This window comes from Jatropha curcas, chromosome 10 (assembly GCF_041381405.1).
Source record: "Jatropha curcas cultivar XTBG-Jc1 chromosome 10, XTBG_Jcur_1.0, whole genome shotgun sequence".
Classification (NCBI taxonomy): Eukaryota; Viridiplantae; Streptophyta; class Magnoliopsida; order Malpighiales; family Euphorbiaceae; genus Jatropha; species Jatropha curcas.
The window spans coordinates 1,193,202-1,217,954 of record NC_143160.1 but is presented as its reverse complement, the minus strand read 5'-3'; the positions used below and the strand labels follow the sequence as shown (position 1 = coordinate 1,217,954).

General features: G+C 36.9%; 7 protein-coding genes across 9 annotated transcripts; 4 read left to right on the top strand and 3 right to left on the bottom strand.

The window, feature by feature from the left end:
• Nucleotides 1-338: 338 nt before the first annotated feature.
• Nucleotides 339-2,482, top strand: LOC149492901 (uncharacterized). Its single transcript, XM_089715653.1, has 2 exons — nt 339-1,127; nt 2,138-2,482. The coding sequence occupies exons 1-2, from the start codon at nt 471-473 to the stop codon at nt 2,291-2,293; spliced, it is 813 nt and encodes a 270-aa protein (XP_089571779.1). The 5' UTR covers nt 339-470; the 3' UTR covers nt 2,294-2,482.
• A 744-nt stretch (nt 2,483-3,226) lies between these two features.
• Nucleotides 3,227-6,327, top strand: LOC149492899 (uncharacterized). Its single transcript, XM_089715652.1, has 2 exons — nt 3,227-3,983; nt 4,815-6,327. Exons 1-2 carry the CDS (start codon nt 3,327-3,329, stop codon nt 4,968-4,970), a joined length of 813 nt encoding a protein of 270 aa, XP_089571778.1. The 5' UTR covers nt 3,227-3,326; the 3' UTR covers nt 4,971-6,327.
• Nucleotides 5,892-6,327, top strand: LOC149492900 (Photosystem II 5 kD protein). The gene has a single exon (XM_089715654.1). The coding sequence runs from the start codon at nt 5,892-5,894 to the stop codon at nt 6,216-6,218; it is 327 nt and encodes a 108-aa protein (XP_089571780.1). The 3' UTR covers nt 6,219-6,327.
• Nucleotides 6,328-6,590: 263 nt separating this feature from the next.
• On the bottom strand, nt 6,591-11,482 carry SIR (sulfite reductase). Of its 3 annotated transcripts, none has more exons than XR_016318534.1 (9): nt 11,147-11,482; nt 9,598-10,374; nt 9,219-9,515; nt 8,856-9,053; nt 8,047-8,181; nt 7,790-7,906; nt 7,541-7,699; nt 7,159-7,415; nt 6,591-6,903 (listed from the first exon to the last, which is right to left on the bottom strand). XR_016318534.1 is itself a non-coding variant. In XM_089715651.1 (8 exons), the coding sequence occupies exons 1-8, from the start codon at nt 11,318-11,320 to the stop codon at nt 7,209-7,211; spliced, it is 2,064 nt and encodes a 687-aa protein (XP_089571777.1). In that variant the 5' UTR covers nt 11,321-11,482; the 3' UTR covers nt 6,917-7,208. The 3 variants fall into 3 exon arrangements, 1 of the variants encoding a protein (XP_089571777.1); XR_016318535.1 differs by lacking the exon at nt 11,147-11,482 and adding an exon at nt 10,895-11,110; XM_089715651.1 differs by lacking the exon at nt 6,591-6,903 and having other exon boundaries at nt 6,917-7,415.
• A 1,128-nt stretch (nt 11,483-12,610) lies between these two features.
• On the bottom strand, nt 12,611-17,457 carry LOC149492897 (calcium-dependent protein kinase 8-like). The gene is made up of 9 exons (XM_089726806.1): nt 17,135-17,457; nt 16,205-16,780; nt 15,314-15,437; nt 15,041-15,184; nt 14,479-14,631; nt 14,270-14,385; nt 13,997-14,164; nt 13,226-13,456; nt 12,611-13,029 (listed from the first exon to the last, which is right to left on the bottom strand). The coding sequence occupies exons 2-9, from the start codon at nt 16,733-16,735 to the stop codon at nt 12,883-12,885; spliced, it is 1,614 nt and encodes a 537-aa protein (XP_089582932.1). The 5' UTR covers nt 16,736-16,780; nt 17,135-17,457; the 3' UTR covers nt 12,611-12,882.
• Nucleotides 17,458-18,977: 1,520 nt separating this feature from the next.
• Nucleotides 18,978-19,906, bottom strand: LOC149492896 (uncharacterized). The gene is made up of 2 exons (XM_089726807.1): nt 19,561-19,906; nt 18,978-19,312 (listed from the first exon to the last, which is right to left on the bottom strand). The coding sequence occupies exons 1-2, from the start codon at nt 19,871-19,873 to the stop codon at nt 19,155-19,157; spliced, it is 471 nt and encodes a 156-aa protein (XP_089582933.1). The 5' UTR covers nt 19,874-19,906; the 3' UTR covers nt 18,978-19,154.
• A 747-nt stretch (nt 19,907-20,653) lies between these two features.
• On the top strand, nt 20,654-24,357 carry LOC149492895 (translocation protein-like protein). The gene is made up of 5 exons (XM_089726914.1): nt 20,654-20,889; nt 21,874-22,188; nt 22,940-23,141; nt 23,535-23,763; nt 24,017-24,357. The coding sequence occupies exons 1-5, from the start codon at nt 20,794-20,796 to the stop codon at nt 24,234-24,236; spliced, it is 1,062 nt and encodes a 353-aa protein (XP_089583040.1). The 5' UTR covers nt 20,654-20,793; the 3' UTR covers nt 24,237-24,357.
• Nucleotides 24,358-24,753: the final 396 nt, after the last annotated feature.

Here is a 24,753-nt window from a genome sequence, read left to right as displayed (position 1 = left end):
AACAACAGTCCAACGAATATCTGGTTTCCATCCTTGGTTACCTAGCCCAGTTTCTCTTATACCAACCCATACACCAAATAATCAAAAATAAAAGCCTACAAGAAAGTTTGTTGAAACAAAAGCCCAATAATGTTATCATCACTACACCAAGATCTAAATACGAAAGCTCAGATCAATTCAAGCATGGCCCAATTCTTATTCAAGCCAGAAGAGATAGTACTAGTAGCTGTTGTCTCCAAACAGTGTTGGACTCGACAGAATAGGCCCATTAAAATTAGGTGATCTTAGCCCGGCCCATCATCATTCTAGTTTTCAGGACTGCGGTTCCCATCTCAAAAACCCTAGCACTGCATAAAATCTTATCCCCGCCGTAACCGTCTTTCCTTCACTGCGCTACCATTCTGCTTCTTTTCTCTTGAAGCCCATTCTCGTTTCTCTTTCAATCAACCCTAATCCCCTTAGGTAAAATCATGGCGGAAAGAGGAGCTGGAGGAGAAAGAGGTGCCTTTCGCCGAGGCTTCGGCGGTGCCCCTCGTGGTGACCGGGGAGGCAGAGGCCGCCGTCGTGCTCGCCGCGACGAGGAGGAGAAGTGGGTACCAGTTACCAAACTCGGCCGTTTGGTTAAAGAAGGCAAGATCAGAAGCTTAGAGCAGATATACCTTCATTCTCTCCCAATCAAAGAACACCAGATCGTCGACACTCTCATCGGTCCATCCCTCAAGGATGAGGTCATGAAGATCACCCCTGTCCAGAAACAAACCCGTGCGGGTCAGAGAACAAGGTTCAAGGCCTTTGTGGTCGTCGGAGACGGAAATGGCCACGTCGGATTAGGAGTCAAGTGTTCGAAGGAGGTTGCTACTGCCATTCGTGGCGCAATCATTTTAGCCAAGCTGTCCGTCATACCGGTGAGGAGAGGCTACTGGGGTAACAAGATCGGAAAGCCACATACAGTGCCTTGCAAGGTGACTGGCAAGTGTGGATCCGTTACAGTGAGAATGGTGCCTGCTCCACGTGGTGCTGGGATTGTCGCTGCTCGAGTCCCTAAGAAGGTTTTGCAGTTTGCTGGAATTGAGGATGTGTTCACCTCATCCAGGGGCTCTACTAAGACACTTGGAAACTTTGTGAAGGTTTGTTCTTTTTATTCTTCTCTTTTGTTTTCTTATACTGTTATGTGCGAAGCTAATTGTATATATAAGTGTTGTGCAGCTACATTTTCTCTAGTTTGATATCTTGGGTTGATTTTTATTTTTATTTTAGTTGTCTCGTAATGCTTATTTTGTTTAGCATTATATCTTGCATGATCAATCAATATGAGAGGAAAAGGAGCAGAATTGTTATTTCTTAGACTATATGGATATTTATATCTGTTTCTTATTTCTTAGACTATATTGTAATTTCTAAGTCTTACATAAACTTTGGACAGTTTATCGTTTGAAAGTTGTATTTCTACAATATTAGAATTTCTTCGAATTAGCATAGCTAAGCTTAAGTTTATTGGCTTTTAAGTGGGTCTAAATACACGTGTCTTCTGATTGATTGTCATTCCACAAGTTCGTGTTTTCTTTTTATTATCGGTTTGTGTTCCCATTAGTTTAATGGCTTGCAATGAATTTCTGGAAATTCCTAAAAATCAGAATTTAATTGTTTCTTGTTTGCTAGTTGAATGTAATAGAATATTCCTTAATTTGTAGATTTGTGCATGAATCTGAAAGTAGAAGCTACTTAACATCATTTCAGCCCTATTTAAGATGAAAATTCTTCTTTCCATTTTTCCATAAGTTATTAATAGCTTGTAATATTATTTATTTGGAAGAAATGCCACTACGAATTGAGTTGGTTTTCCACGAACACCTGCCAGGTATTAGGAAGTTGAACGGAATGCTTTTGTTTACCATATAGTTATGGATTTCCATTACTGGTGCTGTTGAGAAATAGATACTATTAGCCTTCTTATGAAAGAAGTAATGATTTCTTTCTGCCAGTGTCTAAAAAATGCTCATGCTTTTGAATTATGGACTAGGTATTCTCTTCACAATGATGAATTACTTGATGAGATGCTTCTTTATAGTTCAATTATATTGTTTTTTGTTGTCATTCTCTTTTGATTGAATCTATGCACTTTCCATGTCCAATGCAGGCCACCTTTGATTGCCTTCTTAGGACCTACGGGTTCTTGACTCCTGACTTCTGGAGGGAAACCCGCTTTACAAAGTCTCCTTTCCAGGAGTACACTGATCTGTTGGGAAAACCTACAAAAGTCCTGATTGAAGAAGTGGAGAGGGTTGAAGCTTGACGCAGACAAATGAGACTGAGTTCTCAAATATGAGAAAATATAGGGATGAACAATTCATGTTAATTACCCCATAGTTCTTAAGACTTTAAGCACGCTATCTTTTTCTTTTAACGGTTTTGTTTGATTTTTCGGGATCTAGTATTTGTTTTGTTTTGACGAAGGTGGAAATGGATTTGTTTGCTTTCCTAAGTTTTCTTAGCATCTCAGTTTTCACTTCATTTTTTTTTGTTACTTGTTTATCCAAGTCTCGAGGCAGAAGTTAGAAATCCATGATTCTCTCTTTTGTTTTGGGGGTAAGTGAAGCTCATTATGACTTGATACTCACTCCATATCAGAAGAGATTTTTGTTCATTCCAATGGACTTTTTTTTTTTTTAATCGTAGAATAGCCATTTTCTATCAGTCACCCGCAGTTTCATCGCCGCTATATGTCACTATATCAGTGTAACTTCTCAAATAATTCTTTAGTTAAAGTTATACACATATATATGCAACTTATCGATTCGATTTTGTTGATTGACCAACAATTTTAATTAATATAAAAGTGATTTCTGCTTTGGATCAACCTGGGCTATCTGGATATGTAGAATTAATACCGAACATAATACTTTATGTTTGAAGTAAATTGAATAAATTCGTCAAAAAGTTCATTCGAATGCCTGTATTATCACCCTATGAAAAAGAGAGAAAAAAACAGTCCAGGGAAGTTAATATCACTAGATCAATATCTAAAGAGAGGAGCTCAGATGAATTCAAGCAGGGCCCAATTCTTCAAGCAGAAAAGATAGTAGCTATTGACTTCTAGCAGCGTTGGACCCGCAGAGACAGCCCATTTAAAATTATGTGATCTTAGCCCAGCCCATTACCCTTCTAAGTTCTGCAGACTACGTTCGCATCTGCAAAACCCTAGCAATATATAACTCTTAACCCCGCCGTATCTACTTTCCCTTAGATACACCACCAATTTGCTTCTTCTCTTGAAGACCTATACTCGTTTCTCTTTCTCTCAACCCTAACCCCCCTTAGCTAAAACCATGGCGGAAAGAGGAGCTGGAGGAGAAAGAGGTGCCTTTCGCCGAGGCTTCGGCGGTGCCCCTCGTGGTGACCGCGGAGGAAGAGGCCGACGTCGTGCTCGCCGTGATGAGGAGGAGAAGTGGGTGCCAGTTACTAAACTCGGACGTTTGGTTAAAGAAGGCAAGATCAGAAGCTTAGAGCAGATATACCTTCATTCTCTCCCAATCAAAGAGCACCAGATCGTCGACACTCTCATCGGTCCATCCCTCAAGGATGAGGTCATGAAGATCACTCCCGTGCAGAAACAAACCCGTGCGGGTCAGCGAACAAGGTTCAAGGCCTTTGTGGTCGTTGGCGACGGAAATGGCCACGTCGGATTGGGAGTCAAGTGTTCGAAGGAGGTTGCTACTGCCATTCGTGGCGCAATCATTTTAGCCAAACTGTCTGTGATACCAGTGAGGAGAGGCTATTGGGGTAACAAGATCGGAAAGCCACATACAGTGCCTTGCAAGGTGACTGGCAAGTGTGGATCCGTTACAGTGAGAATGGTGCCTGCTCCACGTGGTGCTGGGATTGTCGCTGCTCGAGTCCCTAAGAAGGTTTTGCAGTTTGCTGGAATTGAGGATGTGTTCACCTCATCCAGGGGCTCTACCAAGACTCTTGGAAATTTCGTGAAGGTCTGTTCTTTTTATTCTTCTCTTATGTTTTCTTATACTGTTATATGGGAAGCTAATTGTTTATATAAGAGCATTGAAGCTACATTTTCTATAGTTTGTTATGTTTGGTTTATTTTTATTCTAGATGTCTCATATTGTTGATTTTGTTTAGGAGCTGAAATATTATTTCTTAGACTATATTGTTATGTATATTTGTTTCTCATTGTTGGGCTTTATTGCGATTCCACAAGTTCTTTTGTTTAATCTCTCTTTGTGTTAGACTATATTGTCAGGTTTGTGGTCCTATTACGCTAATGGCTGCAATGAATTTCTGAAGATTCCACACACACACACACAAAAAAAAAATTTCATGATTTCTTGTTTGCTAGTTGAATGTAACGAATTTCTTAAGACTTGTCATGCATCTGCTCACTGTTTCTATTATGATTGGATTGTTCCTGAATTCTTTATTTTGTTGGTTTGATCTAATGACAGTCATCATCATTTACTGATGCTTTGCTTATTTGCATATGATCGTGAAAGTACAAGATGCCCAAAAATCACGTCTGCTTTATTTTATTTAAGATGAAAATTTTCTTTTTTACCATTTCTTTTCTTCCATTCCACCATAGTTCATTAGTAGCTTATAATATGATATAGTTAAATGAGATGCGACAATGGTTTGAGTTGGCTGTCCCTAAACACCTGCTAGTAGTAATAAGTAGAACTAAATGCTCTTGCTTTTTTTATGATGGATTACTTGATGGGTTGCTTCTTTATAGTTTAATTTTATTGTTCTTTTGTTGTCGTTCTCTTTTGATGTAATCGACCCACATTCCGTGTCCAATGCAGGCCACTTTTGATTGCCTTCTTAGGACCTATGGGTTCTTGACTCCTGACTTCTGGAGGGAAACCCGCTTCACAAAGTCACCTTTCCAGGAGTACACTGATCTGTTGGGAAAACCTACTAAAGTCCTGATTGAAGAAGTGGAGAGAGTTGAAGCTTGATGCAGACAAGTGAGACTGAATTGTCAAAAATGAGAGAATACAGGGATGAACAATTCGTGTTAATTACCTAATAGGTTCTTTAGACTTTAATCATGCTATCTTTTTGTTTTGCGGTTTTGTTTGATATTTCTGGATGTAGTAGACAAGCTCTCATTTTCTTTTGATAAAGGTGGAACTGGATTTGTTTGCTTTTCAGCTTTCACTTAAATTTTTATGTTCTTATATATCCAAGTCTTGAGGCGGAAGTTAGAAATCGATAATTCTCTCTTTTGTTTTGGGTGCAAATGCTCTCTTTATAATTAGAATAATACTCCCCAAGTCCCAATGGATAGTCTTTTCTTTTTGGGTTCTTTCCAATGGGCATTTTTTAATTATAGATTAGCCATTTTCTATCTTCACTTGCAGTTTCTTTCTGGCTGCTACGGTATCATTGTGTCAGTGTCAATGGTTCTTGCTTCATTTAGTTAGAACTGAATTAAAAGAGAAGATCGAAATTGAAAGAGCAATCGGTGGTTTCGATGTCTAACTCAATTGCCGGCAAGTTGAACCCTTTGTAATTTCCAATTAGGCAGCTGGAGCGAGTGCCGAATTCACATTTCCTAGTATAAACCAAGTGTAAAATTTACGTAAGCGGTACAGTGATTTTTCATGTGTAGCGGCAAAACACCGCCCAACCAAAGGATCCATAGCCACAAATATTAGAGAAGATAAAGCAACACGTGGCACTAATCCATTTGATCAAATGTTTATCGAGATAAGGAAATGGATGACGGAATTCTAGCGAGGTCCTTGAGCCATTTGCATTGGCGAGTAATAATAGCCCACCCGATAATCCACTTTTACGTGCGTTGAGAATCTGAGACTAAAACTCCCTCAACAGAGTGAGAGAGAGAGAGAGAGAGGTAAGCAGAATTTCCAGAGATGGCATCCATGACTATGACAGCATCCTTCCTAGCAACCGGTTCAACCATGGCCAAACAGCCCTTAACAACTCCACGCAGAGGGCTCATCGTAGCCAAGGCCTCAACGCCCGCAGATGGAGACAAGGTCAGTGTGGAGATGAAGAACAGGGAAGAGAGCAGCAATGGGAGGAGGAATTTGGTATTTGTAGCTGCAGCCACTGCTGCATTCTCCGTCGCCAAAATTGCCATGGCTGACGATGAGCCTAAGGCAGGGACTCCAGAAGCTAAGAAGAAGTACAGTCCTGTCTGTGTCACAATGCCTACTGCTAGAATTTGTCGCAAGTGAGAATTTTATGTTTGTTTATATGCAAATGTGGATTGCATCTCTTTAGATTTAATGTAAAACCGGTACCCATTTGAATCTTTTCATTGGATAATTCCTGTTTGCCTTTTCATCTCTTTCCAGTCCGAGTTTTTCTTTTCCATTTTTTTTGACAAAAAAATTTTGCAATGGAATTTACTCCTTAGCCGTTACTATATACCATCTCCAGAAACTTATATCACAATGCATAATCATTCTGATTCAGAAAGCTTGAAGATTTGACAGATTGCCGGAAACTGCACTATTGGTTAATATGGCCCAGGAAAATTATATTTCTAGTACAATTAGAAACCATTTCACTTGGGGAAAAAAATTGCCAAATATAAAGAAAATGGATGGTCAAACATTTTGTATCACTTCGCTAGAAATTTGCACAAGATACAAACTTTAACAGCTGAAATTGTCGAGTCTGATGAATTCAATATGAAGACTTCGAAGCATTATTTGTTTCAGACAAGAACCCGCAAACAAAAACAAACTAGAAAAACCAACAATTTGATCCAACTCAAGCTGATTCTACATCTGCAAAAATTGTCTGAATGAACAGAGCAGAGGATGCCAATCAAGAAGTGCACAAGAGGATTCCCTGGACGCTTCTGCATCTGATTATCTAGAACTGCTACTAGTTGCACAATTCTTTGAGAGAAAACTGAGAAAAAATATTGAAGAAAACACCATAAACTTACTTTATTTCTAGAGGGGAAAAAAATGGAAAAAACAAGCTTTCAGCAAGTCAGTTTAATAGGATACAAGGTTGAGCTTTTATCAAAAAAGCATACAGTATCATAAAGCAAAACTCTTAAAAATGATCTGTGCAAAATGATCCCACAACCGAGTATCATTCATTACAGAGCTGTTACCAAGCAGTAACAGCATAGAGAGAGAGAAATTGTCCATTATTCACCTTAGCCATCTTGCTTGGCAGCAACATTATGTATGAGGCCTACGAGCACCTCATTCACCTTTCCCATTTTGCTGGGCAGCAACATAATTGCGAACAACTTCCATAGCTAACTGATGAGCAGTCTTATTCTGCAACTTTGCGAGTTCATCCATTTTTTCATACGTGCCCTTATCGGAGAAAAGCCTCAGATTGTACTTAGGTGGTGCAGGCACAACACCTTCCCATTGGTCAACCAACTCCTTAAGTTTCTCAAATCCCTAACAAAATAATTGGAGATTACCTATTACTTCACCCCTAACAATTGATATAGTTTATAATTAAATTAGACAATTTTTAACATAAAAACAAGCTAGTTATACCAAAAAGGAATTTCTAAGCTCACCATGCGGTTTGTGAAGTTGCCAAATGACTCTTTGGACTGCCTTTTTCGCTTCCAATAATAAAACAAAGGTTCCAGGACTTTTTCAAGGTCATGAATTTTAACCTTATCCATGAAGCTTCTTGCCAATACAGTTTGATTGGGTGTTCCCCCAAGCCAAATCTGTTTCAATAAAATAATGAGATCATAACTCTTACTCATATTCAATAGAGAAAGTAAACGAAAGGAAGCATAGCAGGTTGTTTTTCAGACCTGATAACTGTTGGGACCATCACCAACAAATCCAAGTTCAGCCATGTATGGTCTAGCACAACCATTGGGACAACCCGTAATCCTTATTACCACAGATTCACTGTACTTGAGTCCGACCTGAAATCATAAATATAAAGGCCATTTGAATCAATACAGGTCCAAATCCTAATTTGCTGGGATGTAATTTCACATTTCACAATACATGCATCAATCAGTTTCTTGGGTGATTCTCATTAACTCATTGGATCAGTAAATACCTTCTCAAATACAGCTCTAACCCGTTTGAGGATGTCAGGTATTCCTCGCTCAGCTTCAGTTATTGCTAGTGGACAAAGTGGCAAAGCTGGACATGCCATTGCTGTTAAATTGAGGGGGTCTAAATACTTGGGTTGCTGTCCACAAGAAACACCCGTCAAAACATCGATTAGCAAGAGAACTTAAAAAATAAGAAGGAAATGAACAAAAGGTTAACTAGATAAACATCCACAAGATCGAGAATAGAATAAAACCTGTCATAGACACCAGTGGCAGTTAACAATAGCTAATTCCACAATAAAAGTTCGGCTAATAACAGGTACAGGTTATTTCCATGACACTTGATGCAAATTCCAAGAATTGTCCATTGAGCGATTAATAACATTTAATAATAGATATGCTCGCTAGTACAACTAATATGAATAGCATACATTGAGTGATCAATAGCTTCTGGAAAAGATATTTGAATACTCTGAAACTTAGTTTGTACTTCCTTGGAATTTATTTTTCTCAAATATGATCTTTCCTTGTGCAGAACTTCAAACAAACATAAGCAAGACAAGCAGATAATTCTAAGAAGTCAATTCCCAAACATGACTTCAGATAAAAGATAGCCCCAAATATGACTTCAGATCAAACTAAGGATATGCAGGTAAATCTAAGAAATCAAATAAAACTATAACTCCTCGTAGAACTCATTTCTCAAACAATAAGCTTAACTAATCAATTACAAGAACTTCACTTGAGAATTTCACAGGATACAGCGCACATGGCCAAGAGCTTATACAGATACCATAAGGAGACATCTTACCAGCAATCCAGCCTGCGCAAGAGTAGCAGTGATGGGGCGCTTCCATGCTTTCCGAATACCACACAAGACTATATTCTGGTTTGGAGTGAGACTAACATCTAAATTATACTTTTCTATTATCTCCCTCAATGTTTTCTTCATTTTCCCTCCAATACGACCATTGTCAACATGTAACCCACAGAATAAACCACCATCACCCTGCCAACAATTAAGTACACAAAGGATAAAAATGGATAAGCAGTAGACTAGTAGATGAAGGTACGAATTTAAAAGTTTATCACCCCAAGCAGATTAAAAAATTTGAAATTTGATTGGACAAAATCCAAGATAACACATACACAATGTTGGAACTTTAGAACAAACCTGATCATGCCATCCCAAGTAACTTTTAAATTCCCACTCAGGCAACTCACGGCAAGGCTCAAATTTCTGACCATAATATTGCTCGACAACACTTCTAAATTTCTCAATCCCCCATGAGCTGATCAAATATTTCATTCTACTGTATTTACGATCATCTCTCCTCCCATTTTCTCGTTGCGTCACAACAATGGCTTTCACTGCATACAAAATGTCTTCTTTTGGAACATAACCCAACGGTTCAGCTAGTCGCGGAAAAGTGGTCTCCAGCCTATGTGTTCTTCCCATACCACCACCAACCTAAGTAGAAATTGTAAGAAACAAATAGTTGAACGAAGCTTGATTAAAAAATGAAAATAATTAAAATATTTATTGATCTTACATATATGTTAAACCCCTGAGGATCCCCATTGGCATCAGTAACCACAGCAACGCCAATGTCATTTGTGAGAATATCCACAGAGTTATCTCCAGGCACAGTGACTGCAATTTTGAACTTCCTGGGCAAAAATTGGGTTCCATAGATGGGCTCTGCAGAGTCAGGGAAATTTGTTCCATGAGAATTGTCATTGCGGGCCTTCACTACTTCAGGAGGTTCTGCTGTGACGATTTGCTCCCCATCCACCCAAATATCGTAGTAGAAACCAGACTGAGGAGTTAGGAGAGCAGCAATATTCTCAGCAGTTTTCTGCGCAAACTGGTAATCTTTTCTAGCAAATGGAGCAGCCGGAGCCAGGACATTCCTGTTGAGATCACCACAAGCACCAAGAGTTGAACCCATGCTATGAATGATACTGCTCATTACAGTCTTGAGGTTCTTCTTTAAAACACCATGGAGCTGAAATGTCTGTCTAGTTGTCAATCGAAGTGTTCCTATTCCAAACTGATCAGCAAGGTCATCCATGGTAAGGTACAGTTTGTTTGGGACTTTGCCACAAGGGTTCTTAGTGCGGAGCATAAAAGAATAGGACCTTGCACCACGTTCATCTCTGTTGTACTGCTGATAACTCCCATGGAACTTGATTAGTTGTGTAGCAGACTCATTGATATTTGGGGCATCTGTCAGCAACTCCTCATTAAGAGGGTACCTGATGTAATTGCTGCCTTCTTTGATTATTTCGACCTTGCTACGTTTAGTCTGAGTCTCTGGCTTCACTGGCTGCCAACAGAAATTACCCAGAGAATGAAGCGGATAAGGATTTATCAGATCAACAAGAGCTAAAAGTTTGCATTTATGACTCAAAAGTAGAAAATGGGAAAAGAAAAGGAAAGGTTTTGTTAAGAGTATCCAATCTAAAAAAACATCTTTCTTCTGGTTTCCAAAAAGAAAAAAGAATCAAAACATAATCTAATATGGAGAGTAATATCTGCAAAGGCAGCTATTATACACTATTGCAAACCAACTCATTCTCTCCACAGAACCAAAATGAAAATCCAGGAATAGAAATGAGATCCCATTAGAACATCAATACAATGGTTTTATAATTCAGGAATCAATAAATAATATTTTTTGCTTTGGTAGTTCGTCCACTGCTGTTTGAGACAAATGATGTCGCAGGACAAGTTCAGGGACATGTTGTCTCACTGGTACCAAAATAAAACGAAATAAAAACTGAATTGAAGCATGTCATATCTGGCTGACGACATGTCACTAATTAAACCAAACCGTCGCAAATTACCCAGATAGACGGCGGGTCGTTAGTGATGCAGTCAGCAGACGAATGGAACTCAGCTAGAGGACGTCGTCAACAAACGACCAGGACAACATGTCGTCTCATTGTTCAGCACATTGCCAAAGTAAAGAAAAAGAGCTCCACAAACAATCGAAGGGCCCTCAGTAATCCAGAGAAATCAAATCCAGCAGCTTAATCCATGAGAAAAACAAAAGCTTAAAAAAGCGGAGAGGAAGAGACAAATCGCAGCAATCTCACCGTAGAAACAGCTCGTATAAGCGAAGGTCTGGAAGAAGAAACAGAAAACACATTCAACTGTCTGGTCAAAGCAAGTGAATTTGAAGACCTCAAACCATCAAAGCTCCGGAATTGGATCTTCGGGTCTTTCAACACCGCAGTGTTCGCAGCTCCGAACGACGTCGTAGTCGTCATGTGCTCAGAAATCCACAATCACCAACAGCCCTAGATAACGAAAGCTAGGGTTTTTGCAAAGCCGAACTAGAGTGAGATATATTAAAAGAGTGACAGAGAGATATTTATGCGAGAATCAGATTGGGTGGTGACTGATGATGAAGAAAAAGCAGATATAGAAATGAAAACGAAAGTGCGAATATATATATATTGGTTATTTAATTATCAATCCACTTGGTGGTTTGCTACTTTGCGCCGTCACGTGCCTGACACGAGCACCTTTTTTAACTGGAGCACTTCAATTGTAAATCCAAGCTCTGGAGTCCACGCGCTTGCTGTGATTTCGTGAAACGGATAGGTGGGGGAGTGTCTTGGCGCATGGAGAAAAAGAGAGTGGGCTTGAAGGACAGACATGCAAAACCAAAATTGGATTCTGTGGCGCGTTGGTACACTGAATGTAGACGGAATTACGTTTACACTTGCGGTTGGGGCTGCGTTTGCTAATACTTTAATTTAATAATGTAGAAGTAGAAGAAGAGAAAGGAGAGTAATGTTTCAGTAAGTGGAACGCACACCATTAAAAGTTGAAGCTCCTTACGTGCCATTAACTAATTGGTCAGATAATGTTGACCCTCCTCTCCTCACAAGTATGCGTTGTTTTGTTGCCGCAAACGCAATGGGTCAAAAATGTGCGACCAGGGCTGGAGCTGGGATATAGTAAAAGAGAAGTTTGAATGGGAATCTACGAAATGACCCTACAAAACCGAAGTACCAAACCCATAGTTTGCCCATTCCCTCCAGTGAAGGGTTACAATTGCAATTTGTGATTAGATTCGCGACTCCACTTTTTTTTTTTTATTAAATTATGTTATAAAATGAAAATGGGAAAATCTTGGCATAAAATATTTCCCTGTATTACGCGTTTAATAATTTCCACATAAGCTAAAATCTTAAAATATATTTGTAATATAATTTTTTTTGTCACCATAATCCATAAAAATAAGTGAATTTTCGTTTAACTGTCCTCAAAATTATCATATACTTCACCTCAGGATATAAATCATGTTTCTGCATAGAATTAAAAAACAACTAATTTCCTAAATTGTAACAAAATAATGATAATTTGACTAAATTACCCTTAATCTCATATTATTACCCCCTATCTCAAATCATTAACCAACCAGCAACTGCAACTGGAACTACAACTACAGAAACCAGGTAAGTCTCCATTTGCGACACAGAAGGGTCGCAGGGGTGATCAAATTCACATTAATGGTTGCAAGTGCCCACTTCTACATTCAACATCACATGTGAAGTAAATGAAATGTAATTAAACAAATGTTTAACCTATCTCATCATATATTTACAACCACCTAAATGTGGTCCAATTCCTTGCCATCTTCTCTGTATCTCCTGCAACTACTTTAGGATAAACAAATTCTATAGCACATTAGAGACAGCTCTAAGGCCATGGCTCTAATCCTACCTATCCAAAACGCCCCATGAAGTTGAAAAAGGCCAAAAAATGAGGATAGTTCAATTAAGCCAATTACAATAGGCTTTTTTTTCTGTTTCATCCATCCTCAACTGGCTGTTTGCAATGAACCATCCCTCATTAATTTTAAACTCAAACTGTTGAATCTTTCACGTGAATATTGCCTCGAGGCTTTTCTCCAGTCTGTACCGGCCTTCATCATTGTAGCAAACTCCTCGTAACTTATGCGCCCATCCTGCCAGATAATACACCAACATGGTTAAACTTACAAGATAAGCAATCAAATACTGCATGACAAAGAGAGGCTAAGAAAACATTTTCTAGTAACCCAACATAATTAAATTGCTTCTAGATCAAACAGGACACATAAAAATGGTTGGAATATTATAGTTTCTAGAGTTGGAAAAGGTCTATTTTACATGCATACTAACCTTGTCTGTATCAACATCATGCATGATGGCATTAATAATATCCTCACTGCATGTGTCAACTTCATCACTTAAGGCTTCTCTCAATTCTTCAATCTCTATGTAGCCACTCTGATTTTGATCAAAAAATGCAAAAGCTTTATGTAGGTGCTCGTCATTGGCCATCTTTCTAATGTGCACTGAAACTGCAACAAACTCCCCATAATTCAAAGTGCCATCACCGTCAACATCAGCCTGCAGAAACCAGTTCTCAGCTATTCATATATAAATGCAAAACTTTGCTTCAGTATCCATGGCAAGTAAAACTTAGAGAACAGGTTTTCTCTCGCTTCTGTTGGTAAAGAAGCAAGAAAAGGAAGTAGGTATTTGTTATTCATTTCACAAAAATGTAAAAATGGAAAGCATTAAAATTCCTTCAATAAATACAAGACAGTCAAATGTGGGAACAGGTTCTCACCCTTGCTTAGATTGGAGGACCAGGGAAAAAAAAACATAAACAAATCTTAAAAAATTCATAGCAAATGGACTCCCCAAAATTTATTGCCGTTTTAATTGTCAGAATTAGGCTTCTTGAGCTACTTTGCCCAGTCAGAATTCTTTTTCTTCTTTGCTGTGGGATGGCAATTTTTTTTTTTTTTTTGAAAAAAAAAAAGTATTCTAAATTTGGATTTTGAGAACAATATTAAAGTTAAGTTAGTTTTAATGGAGTTCTTTTCATTTTTCTCTACTCAAGAAAAAAGGGAATAACTTGCTTAAAATCAAAATAATGCTTACAGCATCCATAAGAATTCGAAGGTCTGCATCAGGAATCTGTTGGCCAAGTCTTTGCAACCCAATTCTAAGTTCCTCAATATTAATCTTGCCTCTTTGGGTAGTGTCCATCATTTCAAAGGCCTCCTTTAGGCCAGCCACTTCCTCCACTGACAAATGCTCAGCCACCACCTGCAGATGCCAGCATATGTTTATTTAAGTTCAGTATCACCATAAAAATCCCTCGCATAATCATGGAAGGTAAATATATCGTTAGTTAACAACTGAAAACATTACCCTAAGAGCTCTTTTTTTCAGCTTGTTCATCACAGAAAACTGTTTGAGCCTTGCTTTCACAGTCTCACCCAGTGAGACATTTGGAGCCTTCTTCGCATTTTGCAACCAAGGATGTTCTGTAAAGAAAAGAGTTCAGATAACTGTTTATGCATATACAGAAATCTGAACCAATGCAAAAAAGTAATTGTATTACTCAATGAAAACACTACCAAGCACTTGATGAGCTGTAAGTCGTAGCTTAGGATCAGGATTAAGCATTTTCTTCACCAGGTCTTTTGCGTTATCAGAAACCTTAGGCCAAGGATCCCTCTTGAAATCAATGACAGACCGAATAATTGCCTGTGCTACCCCTTGTTCGGTTTCTGCATAACCAAGATAAGGAAGAATTTGAGAAGAAAATCCAAAAGGTAAAAATGTAAAAACTATATGACGACAGCTTTTTGCAGCTTAGGAGATCTCAACCAATAAAAGGGCAAGAAACCGAGAATTAGCAACTTGACAATTATTTTCCCCTTTTAATAATTGTTTCAAGGGAAAAGCAAATGGGACCAACTACATTCTCTAAGTGTTTTAACACTGAACTCAACTAGGCTCTAAGTGTTTTAATACTGAACTCAACTAGGCTGTAATCCCAAACTCACAGGGGTATAGGTGTTAAAAGGATTTTTTTTTTAAATTTTTTTTTGGTCAAGAAAAACATAGAACTCTAATTAAAAACCATATTTACAAGCTTTCTAAGCATTCACGGATTATAAAGTTAAGAAAACAAACCTGCCCAGAAAGGCGGGACACCACAAAGTAAAATGTAGAGGATAACTCCAGCACTCCAGACATCAACTTCTGGGCCATAATTGCGTTTTAGAACCTCTGGCGCCATGTAATAAGGACTACCCACAATCTCATTAAATCTCTCACCTGCAGAAAACGTCAGTCTTGAGAACGAGATACTAGAGGAACACGGTAATGGCTAATACCAAATTCCCAAAAAATTAATAGAACAGCATTAAAAGTGCTGTACGTAATGGCTCTCATGAGGTGCAATACCAGGTTTAAAGAAGACGGACAATCCAAAATCAATTGCTTTTAAGGGTGCTGTTTCCTTCCTATTTGCAAATAGAAAGTTCTCTGGTTTGAGATCACGATGCATGACTCCATGTTTATGGCACATCTGCAGCACAAGACACATACAAAAGCAAAACATATTATTTCAAGGCTGAAGAACCCCTAATGGAGAACTATGGCAAGCTTGAAACTATAGAACCAAGTTTCCAAATTATAAGCCATGGATACAGGAAAAGAACATATTTTTACTATTACATGTATGAAACAGACACAAAAAACTCCTACCGGTAATGATCTAAACTGATAACAGATCTAAATCAAAAGGAACAATAATGAAAGTTGAAAACTAAATAGTCAGTTAGATCCTTTAGCCAGCTTTTAAAGGAAAGAAGAAAAGAATAAATGATGGAGGCCCCAATTAGCCAGCACTGTAATGATAACTCTTTTTAAGGAAGTGCTGAAGGGGTCAGTGAAGTTTTCATACAAAAATGATCAGCACATGCTAGGATCATATCTTATAACAATAAAAGTAGTAAAAAGGAAGTGTCTTCCCCCTTTCCCCAATATGTCAAACACTCAACACACTTAACAGAGTAATTGCCCTTATCTGATTTCAAATGTCTAAAGAATTCCCTCGCCCAGGTCAAGCTCAATAGCAACTGCATCTTTAAACCTAGAATTCATATCAACAGCATCATCAATTATCCACCAGAATTTCAAACTACCAACAAATATAAGACTCGGCACAAGCAAGCATAAACCACATCAGAAACACAGGAAAAAAATGAATGTAAATTCAATGAAAGGCCATAATCACAAGCATTGATGAAGAAAAAAAACATGTTGAGCACAATAAATGCTATCAAATTCAACCTGAACAACTTCTACAATTGTCCGCATAACTGCAGCAGCTGCCCTTTCTGTGTAATGCCCTCGTGCAACAATCCTATCAAATAACTCCCCTCCCTCACATAACTCCATCACAATGTGCACAGCATCATCATCCTCATAAGTAGCCGTCAAAGTGACAATATTTGGATGGATAGGCAAATGCTTCATTATCTCAACCTCCCTCCTCACATCTTCAATATCCACTGCAGTTCTTAGTTTCTTTTTTGATATAGATTTACAAGCAAACTTTTCACCATTGTTTATATCAGTGCATAAATATGTAACCCCAAATTCACCCCGGCCAAGCTCACGACCTAGATCATAATGGGCGGTTATATCACGGCCAGTGGGTTCTTTCAATACCAAGAGCTTGTCTATACGTCCAGATCCGTTGTTCACAACATAATCATTACCAAAGAATGGATTTTCCTTGTTCTTATTTTTCCCTTTGGCTTTCTTCTTATTAGTTTCAGATGGAGCACTCGAAGCAGGAGTTGCGCAGCAATTGCCCATGAATCGACGTCTCTAGCTTCTAATTTCGACAGAAGAAAGAAAAATCTGCAAGGATTGCAAGAATGCCCAATAAAGCAAAAGAAATAATTTTGTTAATGTTTGATCTTCCCTGCAATAAACTAGATATGAATTTGAATTATATGCTTCGGAGTAACAAGGATTTTTTTAAAATGAATCTCCAACAAATTTGGAAATTTTTCGTACAAAATATTCGATTTTAAAATAAAGCAGAAGGACCAAAATGGATAATAAATTTACATAAAGAAAAAGTAGATTCATGCATAAAATATCCTAAAAAGAAATGTATACAGCCATAAAAATATATATATAAAATCAAGAAACAAGAAAAGATTTTGAGCTCAAAATGGAGAAGTGTTACGTCAGATAAAGAAAACCCACCTGGCAATTCCGATGATATTGATACTGAAAGGAAAATCTGAAGGATTGCTAGATGAACATCAATTTCCAGCAATTAATTAAATGCAAGAACTGGAAGAATGTGAAAAGACCAACCCAAAAGTGTGCATACGGAAGAGATAATGAGAGAGAGTCAAAGAAGCACTTTTCTTTTCTTTTTCCCTTTTTTTTTTTTCTTTTTCTCTTTTGCAGAGACTCTCTCTCCCTCTCCCTCTCCCTCTCCCTCTCCCTCTCTTGGATTCAACGATGATGCAAGGAGACAGAGAGAAAGAACCCTATTTTATTAATTTCTTTTTTTTTTTTTTCAAACAAACCTCGGGTTTGTCCAATAATAATAAAAACAAAAATATAATAAAACACAGTAACAAGGACACTTGGGGTTATTTTAAATCTTTGTTTATATTAAATATATATTATTTAATTATACATTTCCTTTCTTTTTCTTTTTTCACTTTTTCCTATCCCAACTTGTACTTTCCCTTGATAGTTTAGTGTTTTGGAGCAGGTAAATTTTTGTTTAAAAATTTCTAATTTTAGAAAATTATAAACTATAAAAAGTTTATAACAATAAGCTCAACTATCAACTATTCAGTCCCAGTTCTTTCTTCTCTTTTCTTTTTTTTTTAGAAGGTGAATAATATAACTGGCGGTGGTGGCGGTGGTGGTGTTGAATCTTGGCATGAAATAATAGGTTGCAGGTGAAAAGATAGAAGAAAGAAATGGCAACCAAATGGTTGGTGGGTGAACATGTAGATTAATCCAAAGCCAAGCATTGCTTGTACTTGAAGAGGTCAAACTTAGGCATATTTGCTTAATTTTGTCAAATCTCCATTTTGGACCTCTTTTGTGTTAGTATTCAACTGTTCATTTTTCTGCAATGTTGAAGACTTCTTTTTTCTTCTTCTTTTTCAATGAAAAAGACTTTTACAAGCAGTTGGGTACCTAATATTGTAAGTATTTATTTTGTGAAAGACGTGTTTCATTTGTCTGAAACTGACTTTATTTCCTAGGTTAAAATCTTAGAAAGAAAGAGAGAATTTGTCTGGTTAGAATTTGTCATACAAGACAACATATTAGACAATACTTATACTATAATCCCATAAATCTAGATGGATTAGACATAATATCTTAATACTTAGATCCAGATCCAAAACTAAATTCTGTATTGGAATATAAGAGGACAAATCAACCACACTCACATGTTGATCTTTAGCATAATACATTTTTAAATTAGTTTTCTTAAATAAATTCAGAGTGTTATTAACGAAATTGAACTTATCAATAAAAAAAACAAACGTTCATGCTTATTAAAATAATAATTTATAATAGTATAAGGTGGCATTAGATTTTGATAATCCATGTAATTTGAATTTTAAATACGAGTACCTTTGAATTCAATTTTTTTATTGTTTCTCAAATCTCCATTGGAATTTCTCATGAATATATCACCTACTTAAAAATCATGATGAGTTCAATAATTCAAAAGAAATGAACGATATGCAAACGACTGTCGTTCAGTGTATGGAAGGGCCCTCGTAACTTGAACCAAATGGACAAGCGCATACGCGGCTCAGCGGAGCTCTAATATGAACGAAGATAATGATGATGGGCCATTCATATGTTCCCAAATCAAACAGAATGTCGTTCAACGATTTTGCCGCAAACCGCTTGTGCATCTCACAGGATGCGTCTTTTACCCTCCAATTGACCTCTCCCAAGTCCTATGACTCTCCCTCATAGGACTTGGGATTAGCCCAAATTTTGGTTGAGACCTCTTCGTTGTCCTATCACTTGTGCATTGAATTGAAGTATTGAATCATGAAACTTAGAACAAACAAATGGACAATAGGAGCAGAAATCCAACAAGAAAACCAGTACTGAGAATATTCAAATCTTAGCTCTGAACTAATATGAATTTATAACCACAACAGTTGAAAATTTAAGGTACCAAGCACCCGTTCGAGATTCACTTTCCAGAGCAGTAGTAGCAGTTGATTCTGATTCATCTCGTGGAGGAATCTATTACTGTAATGAATATAATGTTGTAGACAATGGTGAAAAGAAAGAGTGCTGCCGTGACAAACACAAGAAAAGACCCTGATATCTCAGGCACATTCGCTTCTTCTTCTTCTGTTCGATCTCCTACTTTCACTTCTGAAGCTGCAACCATTTTCAATATAACATGCCATTTTCTGTTAATAATATGATTGAAAAAATCATGAATTTAATTCCTTGGGTTAATATAAATCTTGTAGTAGTAGCTAAAAACCTCTTTAATTATCTAAACCAATCTCCATAAACTTTTCTCTTATCACAACCTCATGGAAAATTTTGAAAACAAAAAAATCTTATGATAAACACTCGATTATGCTGCAAAAAAACAAGAATCAGGGGAATAATACACAAACCTCTTATTTTCGGAGAGCTGACTTGTTTCTTGGAGAGTTCTTGGAGCTGCTGGTCAAGTTTTTGGAGGGCTTCTTTGGCCTTATCTTTATCTATTTCATACTGTTGGGAGTCTTTGTCCACTGCATAAACAATACAAGAAGAAGATAAAGAAAAAGGTCGATATGTGTTTCTTTTATTGAAAAGATAACCACGATCTAGATGTGCTAGCCAAACGGAGATCAGAGATGTGGGTTTGTTATTAGTGATTAAAGAAAGTTGGGGGAGTGATAATGGCTGCTTAGTGTTGAGTGAGAGACAGTGAAGATAAAGCATATTTCAATTTCTGGATAACATGAGTATGCGTTTCCTTCCTTCTATGCCCTTGTATATAACAAAGATGTTTGGCAACGGATGTGAGAATGATCTAACTTTGGATATCATAACACCTAACCCATATTTTTTTATATTGAATGGGCCGAAGACTTATTCATTCAATCTGGACCTATGGCCTTAAACTGATCCATAATTAACGATATGAAATCAAATAACCAACAGTGGAAAAAAAAAAGGATGTAATGACATAATAACTATTGTGATATTTTGCATGCTAAAAAAATAAAAAATATTTAATTTATTTTTTTCTCATTGGATAGGTTATTATCTATGGAAAAAAAATTATATTTATCAACTGGAATTGAAATATATTTTAATTTTTGAATCCTTCACAAATTATTTTAGAGCACCGCTCAAAATTATAAATTTAATGGAAATTGATAAGTTTATTTAAATTATCCCCTCTAAAAAAATTATTTGTGAGCTAATCAATGTTTAGTCTAATTGTTATTTTCACTTAAGTAAGAAGTGAAGATTTGAAATTTAAATTCTCTAAACTATAAAAGTTTTCACTAATTTATTAGATCACGAGAAAGAGAGGCGACGTTATTGTATAGCCCATCTTTATTTGGGGACATTGGGACTTCTAATGACTTAAAGTTTATTCAAATTATTTAATTAATTATTGGCCAAACAAATTAAGGAATATTTAAAAATATATAAAAATCAATTTTCTTCTAGTATTTATTCGTTTATTTTTTTTGGGGGAAAATTTCGCTTCTATTTCAAACAAGGAGCAAAACGAAAAAAATATGTAAAAACACACGAAACGATTGCAGAAAACGAAGAAAACGCAGAAAACACAAAAAGAAGAAACATAAAAAATCGGAGAGAGAGAGGGGAGAGAGAGCGCTAGAGAGATGAAGAAATCTGGAGCAGAGAAGAAAAGGGTTCGAAGATCATCCGCGGCCGTGCAAAACGGCAACAGGGATCCGAATTCCGATACGCCTCCTAGGGTTTGTACTCTCCTCCTCTGAATCTAGGGTTACACTATTATCTTATATACATTATCAAGTTCAATTTTCATGCTCTTGTGAAGTCAAAAATGTATGTTGTTTTTCTATTTGTTCTTCGAGAATGTCGATAAGGTTGCGCTAGATTCACACTTTTCATTTCTGTATGTATGGTTACTGGGAAATGAAAGGTCGTGTACATTGTAGAAACATGAATTGAATTTAAATCGAATGAGTTGTTTTTTCATTATGCCAGACCAGGAAAATTCGCGTTTAGTAGAGTCCGATTTGGGTCAGGTTTTTTTTCTAATGAATCGAAGTCTAATGATTGGCATGGTTTGAAGAAAGACAATGCACAAATATTTGGATTACAAGTATTTTCCCTCGTGAAGAAATTTTGTTCGGTATTATTTTTATATGATCAGGGTTGTTGGAATTTCTTGGCAGTTTGATTATTTTGGCTTGTGCTTCCAGGATTTTTAAAATGAGGTCTTGTTCTTTCTTATCTCTATATTGCATGTAGTTTTTGCACGTCCATAGCAGAAAAAAGTAAGCTTTTGAGAGAGACTCTGAGCCAATAGCTCTGGATAAAGAAGGTGCTGCAACTAGGAAGAAAATGGGAGATAATAGAACTTCTTGGGCCAATAGCTTAGTACCTTTTTAAGATGCTGATATCTCTTTATTTGTATTCCATATTTCAGGGATTCCGCCCCTGTCTTGTCTTATACCTTACTCTTTTCACACCATTTCCGTGTCCTTTACCTGCCACAAATCCTCACAGTGATTTTATATTACTTAACAAATTTGATCCCCATAAGTAGTAGTATGCAGCAATAATATATTTCTTTTTTCTTTTGCTCATCTAATATTAGACTTGAAGTTTCTTGGATCTGGTAAATAGTAGGATCTTCTGTCATTGATTAAGTTCTTTTAAAGTATCCATCATTATTTTCAGTGCTTGCTAACACCGTGTGTGTTTCTTTCTAGAAACAATCTGCAAAGAAGGATGTATTTCAGTTGTTTGCTGAGAAGGTGAGGGACCACAAAGCTTTGGTTTCTCGTTGGGCTGTTTTGCAGGAGACCCGAGTTGAATACTTTAGAGGGAAGGATTTTGTAAGTTTCCTGAAAAATCATCCGGAGGTAAAAGATATATTGGAGTCAAATAAAAATTTTGAGGTTGAAGAAATTGCTAACAGTTTATTAAGAAAGAACCTTTTGGTACGTTGTGATCGTGTGGTGAAAACAGTCCGTCCTGGGAAGAAAAAGTTGTCTACCTGGCCAGCTCATCTAGAGATCTTCCCTGTAAGTTACTTATTTTTGGCATTGAAACTTCTGATTAATAGGATTGATTTTTGACCTGCATGACTGAAGATTTTGTTATAAATAACCCCTGCAGCTGACATACAGAATAATATTTTAGCCCGCGTTTTGCGCAGGTTGCTTTGATAGTTTACAATTCATAAATACATTATTAAAAATTTATTTTTCCGGTAAATTACCTTATTGTTAAATATTTTATTTTATAAATGTATTTAATATATTAGTATATAAAAGATTTATTTTTCCCGTGGGTTACTTTATTAAATTATCATGCTATAGAAATTGTAATGCCATTAATTTATTTTAAATAATTATAAAATTTGATGAACTATAATATTTTAATCCAGGATTCTCTTAGCTCAACTTTTTGCTTTATGCAAAGTTTGATTGATTAGTCTGCTTTCTATTTCATGCACTCTTATTCAATTGATTATACTCAGTTCTTCCATTGTTTTGCTTCTACTCATGTATAATGTAGAATTGCTCTATTGACAAATGTTCAAACTCAGTTATGTCCTTTCTCATATCTGTGAACTTTAAATTTTTGGGATATTGTGATGTGTGCAATGTTCCTATCAATGTATTCAGTAGATATTTTTTTTCATGGGATCATTAACCTTTAACGGTATCCCAATCAACACTAGTTTGTTTGCCCTTCTGATCTAGGCGTATAGAGCATGCTATTAAATTGCTTCTGTTGGCTAAGCTATTATACTTCCACTGTGTTTTGTAGGACCAAGTATTTTCAGAAAATGATGCCTTTTTTGCATGGACATTTGTAAAACGAAGGCCACTGTGGCAGACACTTCTCTCATTTTTTTGGCCAGTGTTGACTCTAGCAATTTGCCTGTTCCCTGTATATCCTCACCGGTGCAAGCTATTAATTCTCTATTTGTGTGCGGGGGCCCTTCTGCTTATTCTGTCCCTGCTTCTATGTAAGTATTGCTGTGCTATTCTTTTATCCCGATTTTATGTCATATTGTACTTTACAATGCATCATAAACTTCAATGCCAATCAAACGAAACTAAACTTTATCTGAACTCATTGGATGTGCGTGTAGTTGTATTATGTTTCTGCTGTTGATTTAGTGCTCTTTACCTAGTATGTAAGAATCTGGTCAGTTGGAATTGAAACTTTATTATCTTCCTCGCATTTACAGCTCACTGATATAAATAACTTCCTGGTATCACTATCTCTACAGGCAGTGCTTTCACTAGTTCCTCTTTTATAGGTTTCATCGAATTTCAAAATCAATATTTTTAGACTGCTAGTATGATTTGTTTTTGGGTCTTGGGGTTGTCGTTAAGGCATTCTGTTTAATTGGCAGTAAGGGCTACAGTATTTGGTGCTCTATACATCGTTCTGGGCAAGCGGGTTTGGTTTTTCCCGAACATCCTTGCTGAAGAAGCTACATTGAGAGAACTATTCCGTTTCTGGCCCAAGAAAGATGAGGAGGAACGACCTAAGTGGACAACAAGGCTTTTCTATGCAGTAGTAGCTGTGCTGGTCATATTACTGCTTAGGCATCATGCCCCTGATGAGGCTGCTAGAGCTAGGTCAGTCATATTCCTGCTCTTGTTAACATTAGTTGGTTTCTACAAATATGATCATATTGCTTCAAAGACACTATATGACTGACCTCCTTTCAGAAGAAAACAATTTACTGAGAAGCATCTCTTTCATAAAAAGATAAATGAATAAAAAAATAAGAAAATAAATGCACTTGCATGACCCGTGCAAAACACAAAATCGCCACTCTGCTAAATGGCATGTTGTGTATGATCTGAAGTTCTAACTACGTTCTTGCAGGTATCAAAAGCGAATGTCCAACATCATTGATGATGTTCTTGAGTGGTCTCCGAGATTAGCATTGTCTGGTATGATGGAGAAGCAGCAGACTGTGGTTAACGCCACAGAGTCCAATGACAGTTTTGCGGATGAGAGTAAGACAAACTCAGAGCAATTTGAGAATGAAGTACTTGGAAACACAGAAGACATGGATCAGCCTCAGCATCAAGATCATATTTAAGGATAGAAAAATGCTATACTGAGCAGAAAATAGATATACTGCCTTCTTTCTTTGGGTTTTTATCTAATTTTGAGTGTAAAACTGTGTAATCAAACAGTGAAATAAAGCAGTTGCCTTTTAATTTGTGGCCCCTTTAATAGGATCCATTAGATGAGAATAGATTACAGTTTTTGATTAAGAGAATTCTTTTTTTAACTAACGACTTCATTAAATATCTGCAAAACATATTTGGAAGAGGAGATTTGATTTTTGAGAAACATTAATCAAAGCATTTTTGACGTCTGGGCGTAGCTCTTCTTAGTTTGAGATTTTCAAACTTGCACCACTTGTGAGAACGTAAACCATAATATGAAGTAGCGATAGGATTTTGAAGTTGCCCATCACCATAGTCCATAGCTAAAATTGAGACCTCTAACCTGAAAGATTTCAAGATATTGGGATGAGATGAACAGTGGCTGAGAAATTGTACACTACTACTCTGAATAAACAAAAAAAGAAACAGAAAAAAAAAAAAAAA

Excerpts from the sequence above, each read along its gene's own strand:
- LOC149492901 (XM_089715653.1), top strand. The coding sequence starts at position 471 with ATGGCGGAAAGAGGAGCTGGAGGAGAAAGAGGTGCCTTTCGCCGAGGC. Across the intron at positions 1,128-2,137 it reads CACTTGGAAACTTTGTGAAG|GCCACCTTTGATTGCCTTCT; the intron begins GTTTGTTCTTTT and ends TGTCCAATGCAG.
- LOC149492899 (XM_089715652.1), top strand. The coding sequence starts at position 3,327 with ATGGCGGAAAGAGGAGCTGGAGGAGAAAGAGGTGCCTTTCGCCGAGGC. Across the intron at positions 3,984-4,814 it reads CTCTTGGAAATTTCGTGAAG|GCCACTTTTGATTGCCTTCT; the intron begins GTCTGTTCTTTT and ends TGTCCAATGCAG.
- LOC149492900 (XM_089715654.1), top strand. The coding sequence starts at position 5,892 with ATGGCATCCATGACTATGACAGCATCCTTCCTAGCAACCGGTTCAACC.
- SIR (XM_089715651.1), bottom strand. The coding sequence starts at position 11,320 with ATGACGACTACGACGTCGTTCGGAGCTGCGAACACTGCGGTGTTGAAA. Across the intron at positions 10,375-11,146 it reads TTATACGAGCTGTTTCTACG|CCAGTGAAGCCAGAGACTCA; the intron begins GTGAGATTGCTG and ends TTCTGTTGGCAG. Across the intron at positions 9,516-9,597 it reads CTCAGGGGTTTAACATATAT|GTTGGTGGTGGTATGGGAAG; the intron begins GTAAGATCAATA and ends ATTTCTACTTAG.
- LOC149492897 (XM_089726806.1), bottom strand. The coding sequence starts at position 16,735 with ATGGGCAATTGCTGCGCAACTCCTGCTTCGAGTGCTCCATCTGAAACT. Across the intron at positions 13,457-13,996 it reads TTCGAATTCTTATGGATGCT|GCTGATGTTGACGGTGATGG; the intron begins GTAAGCATTATT and ends TGGTTTCTGCAG. Across the intron at positions 13,030-13,225 it reads ATGATGTTGATACAGACAAG|GATGGGCGCATAAGTTACGA; the intron begins GTTAGTATGCAT and ends ATTATCTGGCAG.
- LOC149492896 (XM_089726807.1), bottom strand. The coding sequence starts at position 19,873 with ATGCTTTATCTTCACTGTCTCTCACTCAACACTAAGCAGCCATTATCA. Across the intron at positions 19,313-19,560 it reads CAGCTCTCCGAAAATAAGAG|CTTCAGAAGTGAAAGTAGGA; the intron begins GTTTGTGTATTA and ends AAATGGTTGCAG.
- LOC149492895 (XM_089726914.1), top strand. The coding sequence starts at position 20,794 with ATGAAGAAATCTGGAGCAGAGAAGAAAAGGGTTCGAAGATCATCCGCG. Across the intron at positions 23,142-23,534 it reads TATTCTGTCCCTGCTTCTAT|TAAGGGCTACAGTATTTGGT; the intron begins GTAAGTATTGCT and ends TTTAATTGGCAG. Across the intron at positions 23,764-24,016 it reads GATGAGGCTGCTAGAGCTAG|GTATCAAAAGCGAATGTCCA; the intron begins GTCAGTCATATT and ends ACGTTCTTGCAG.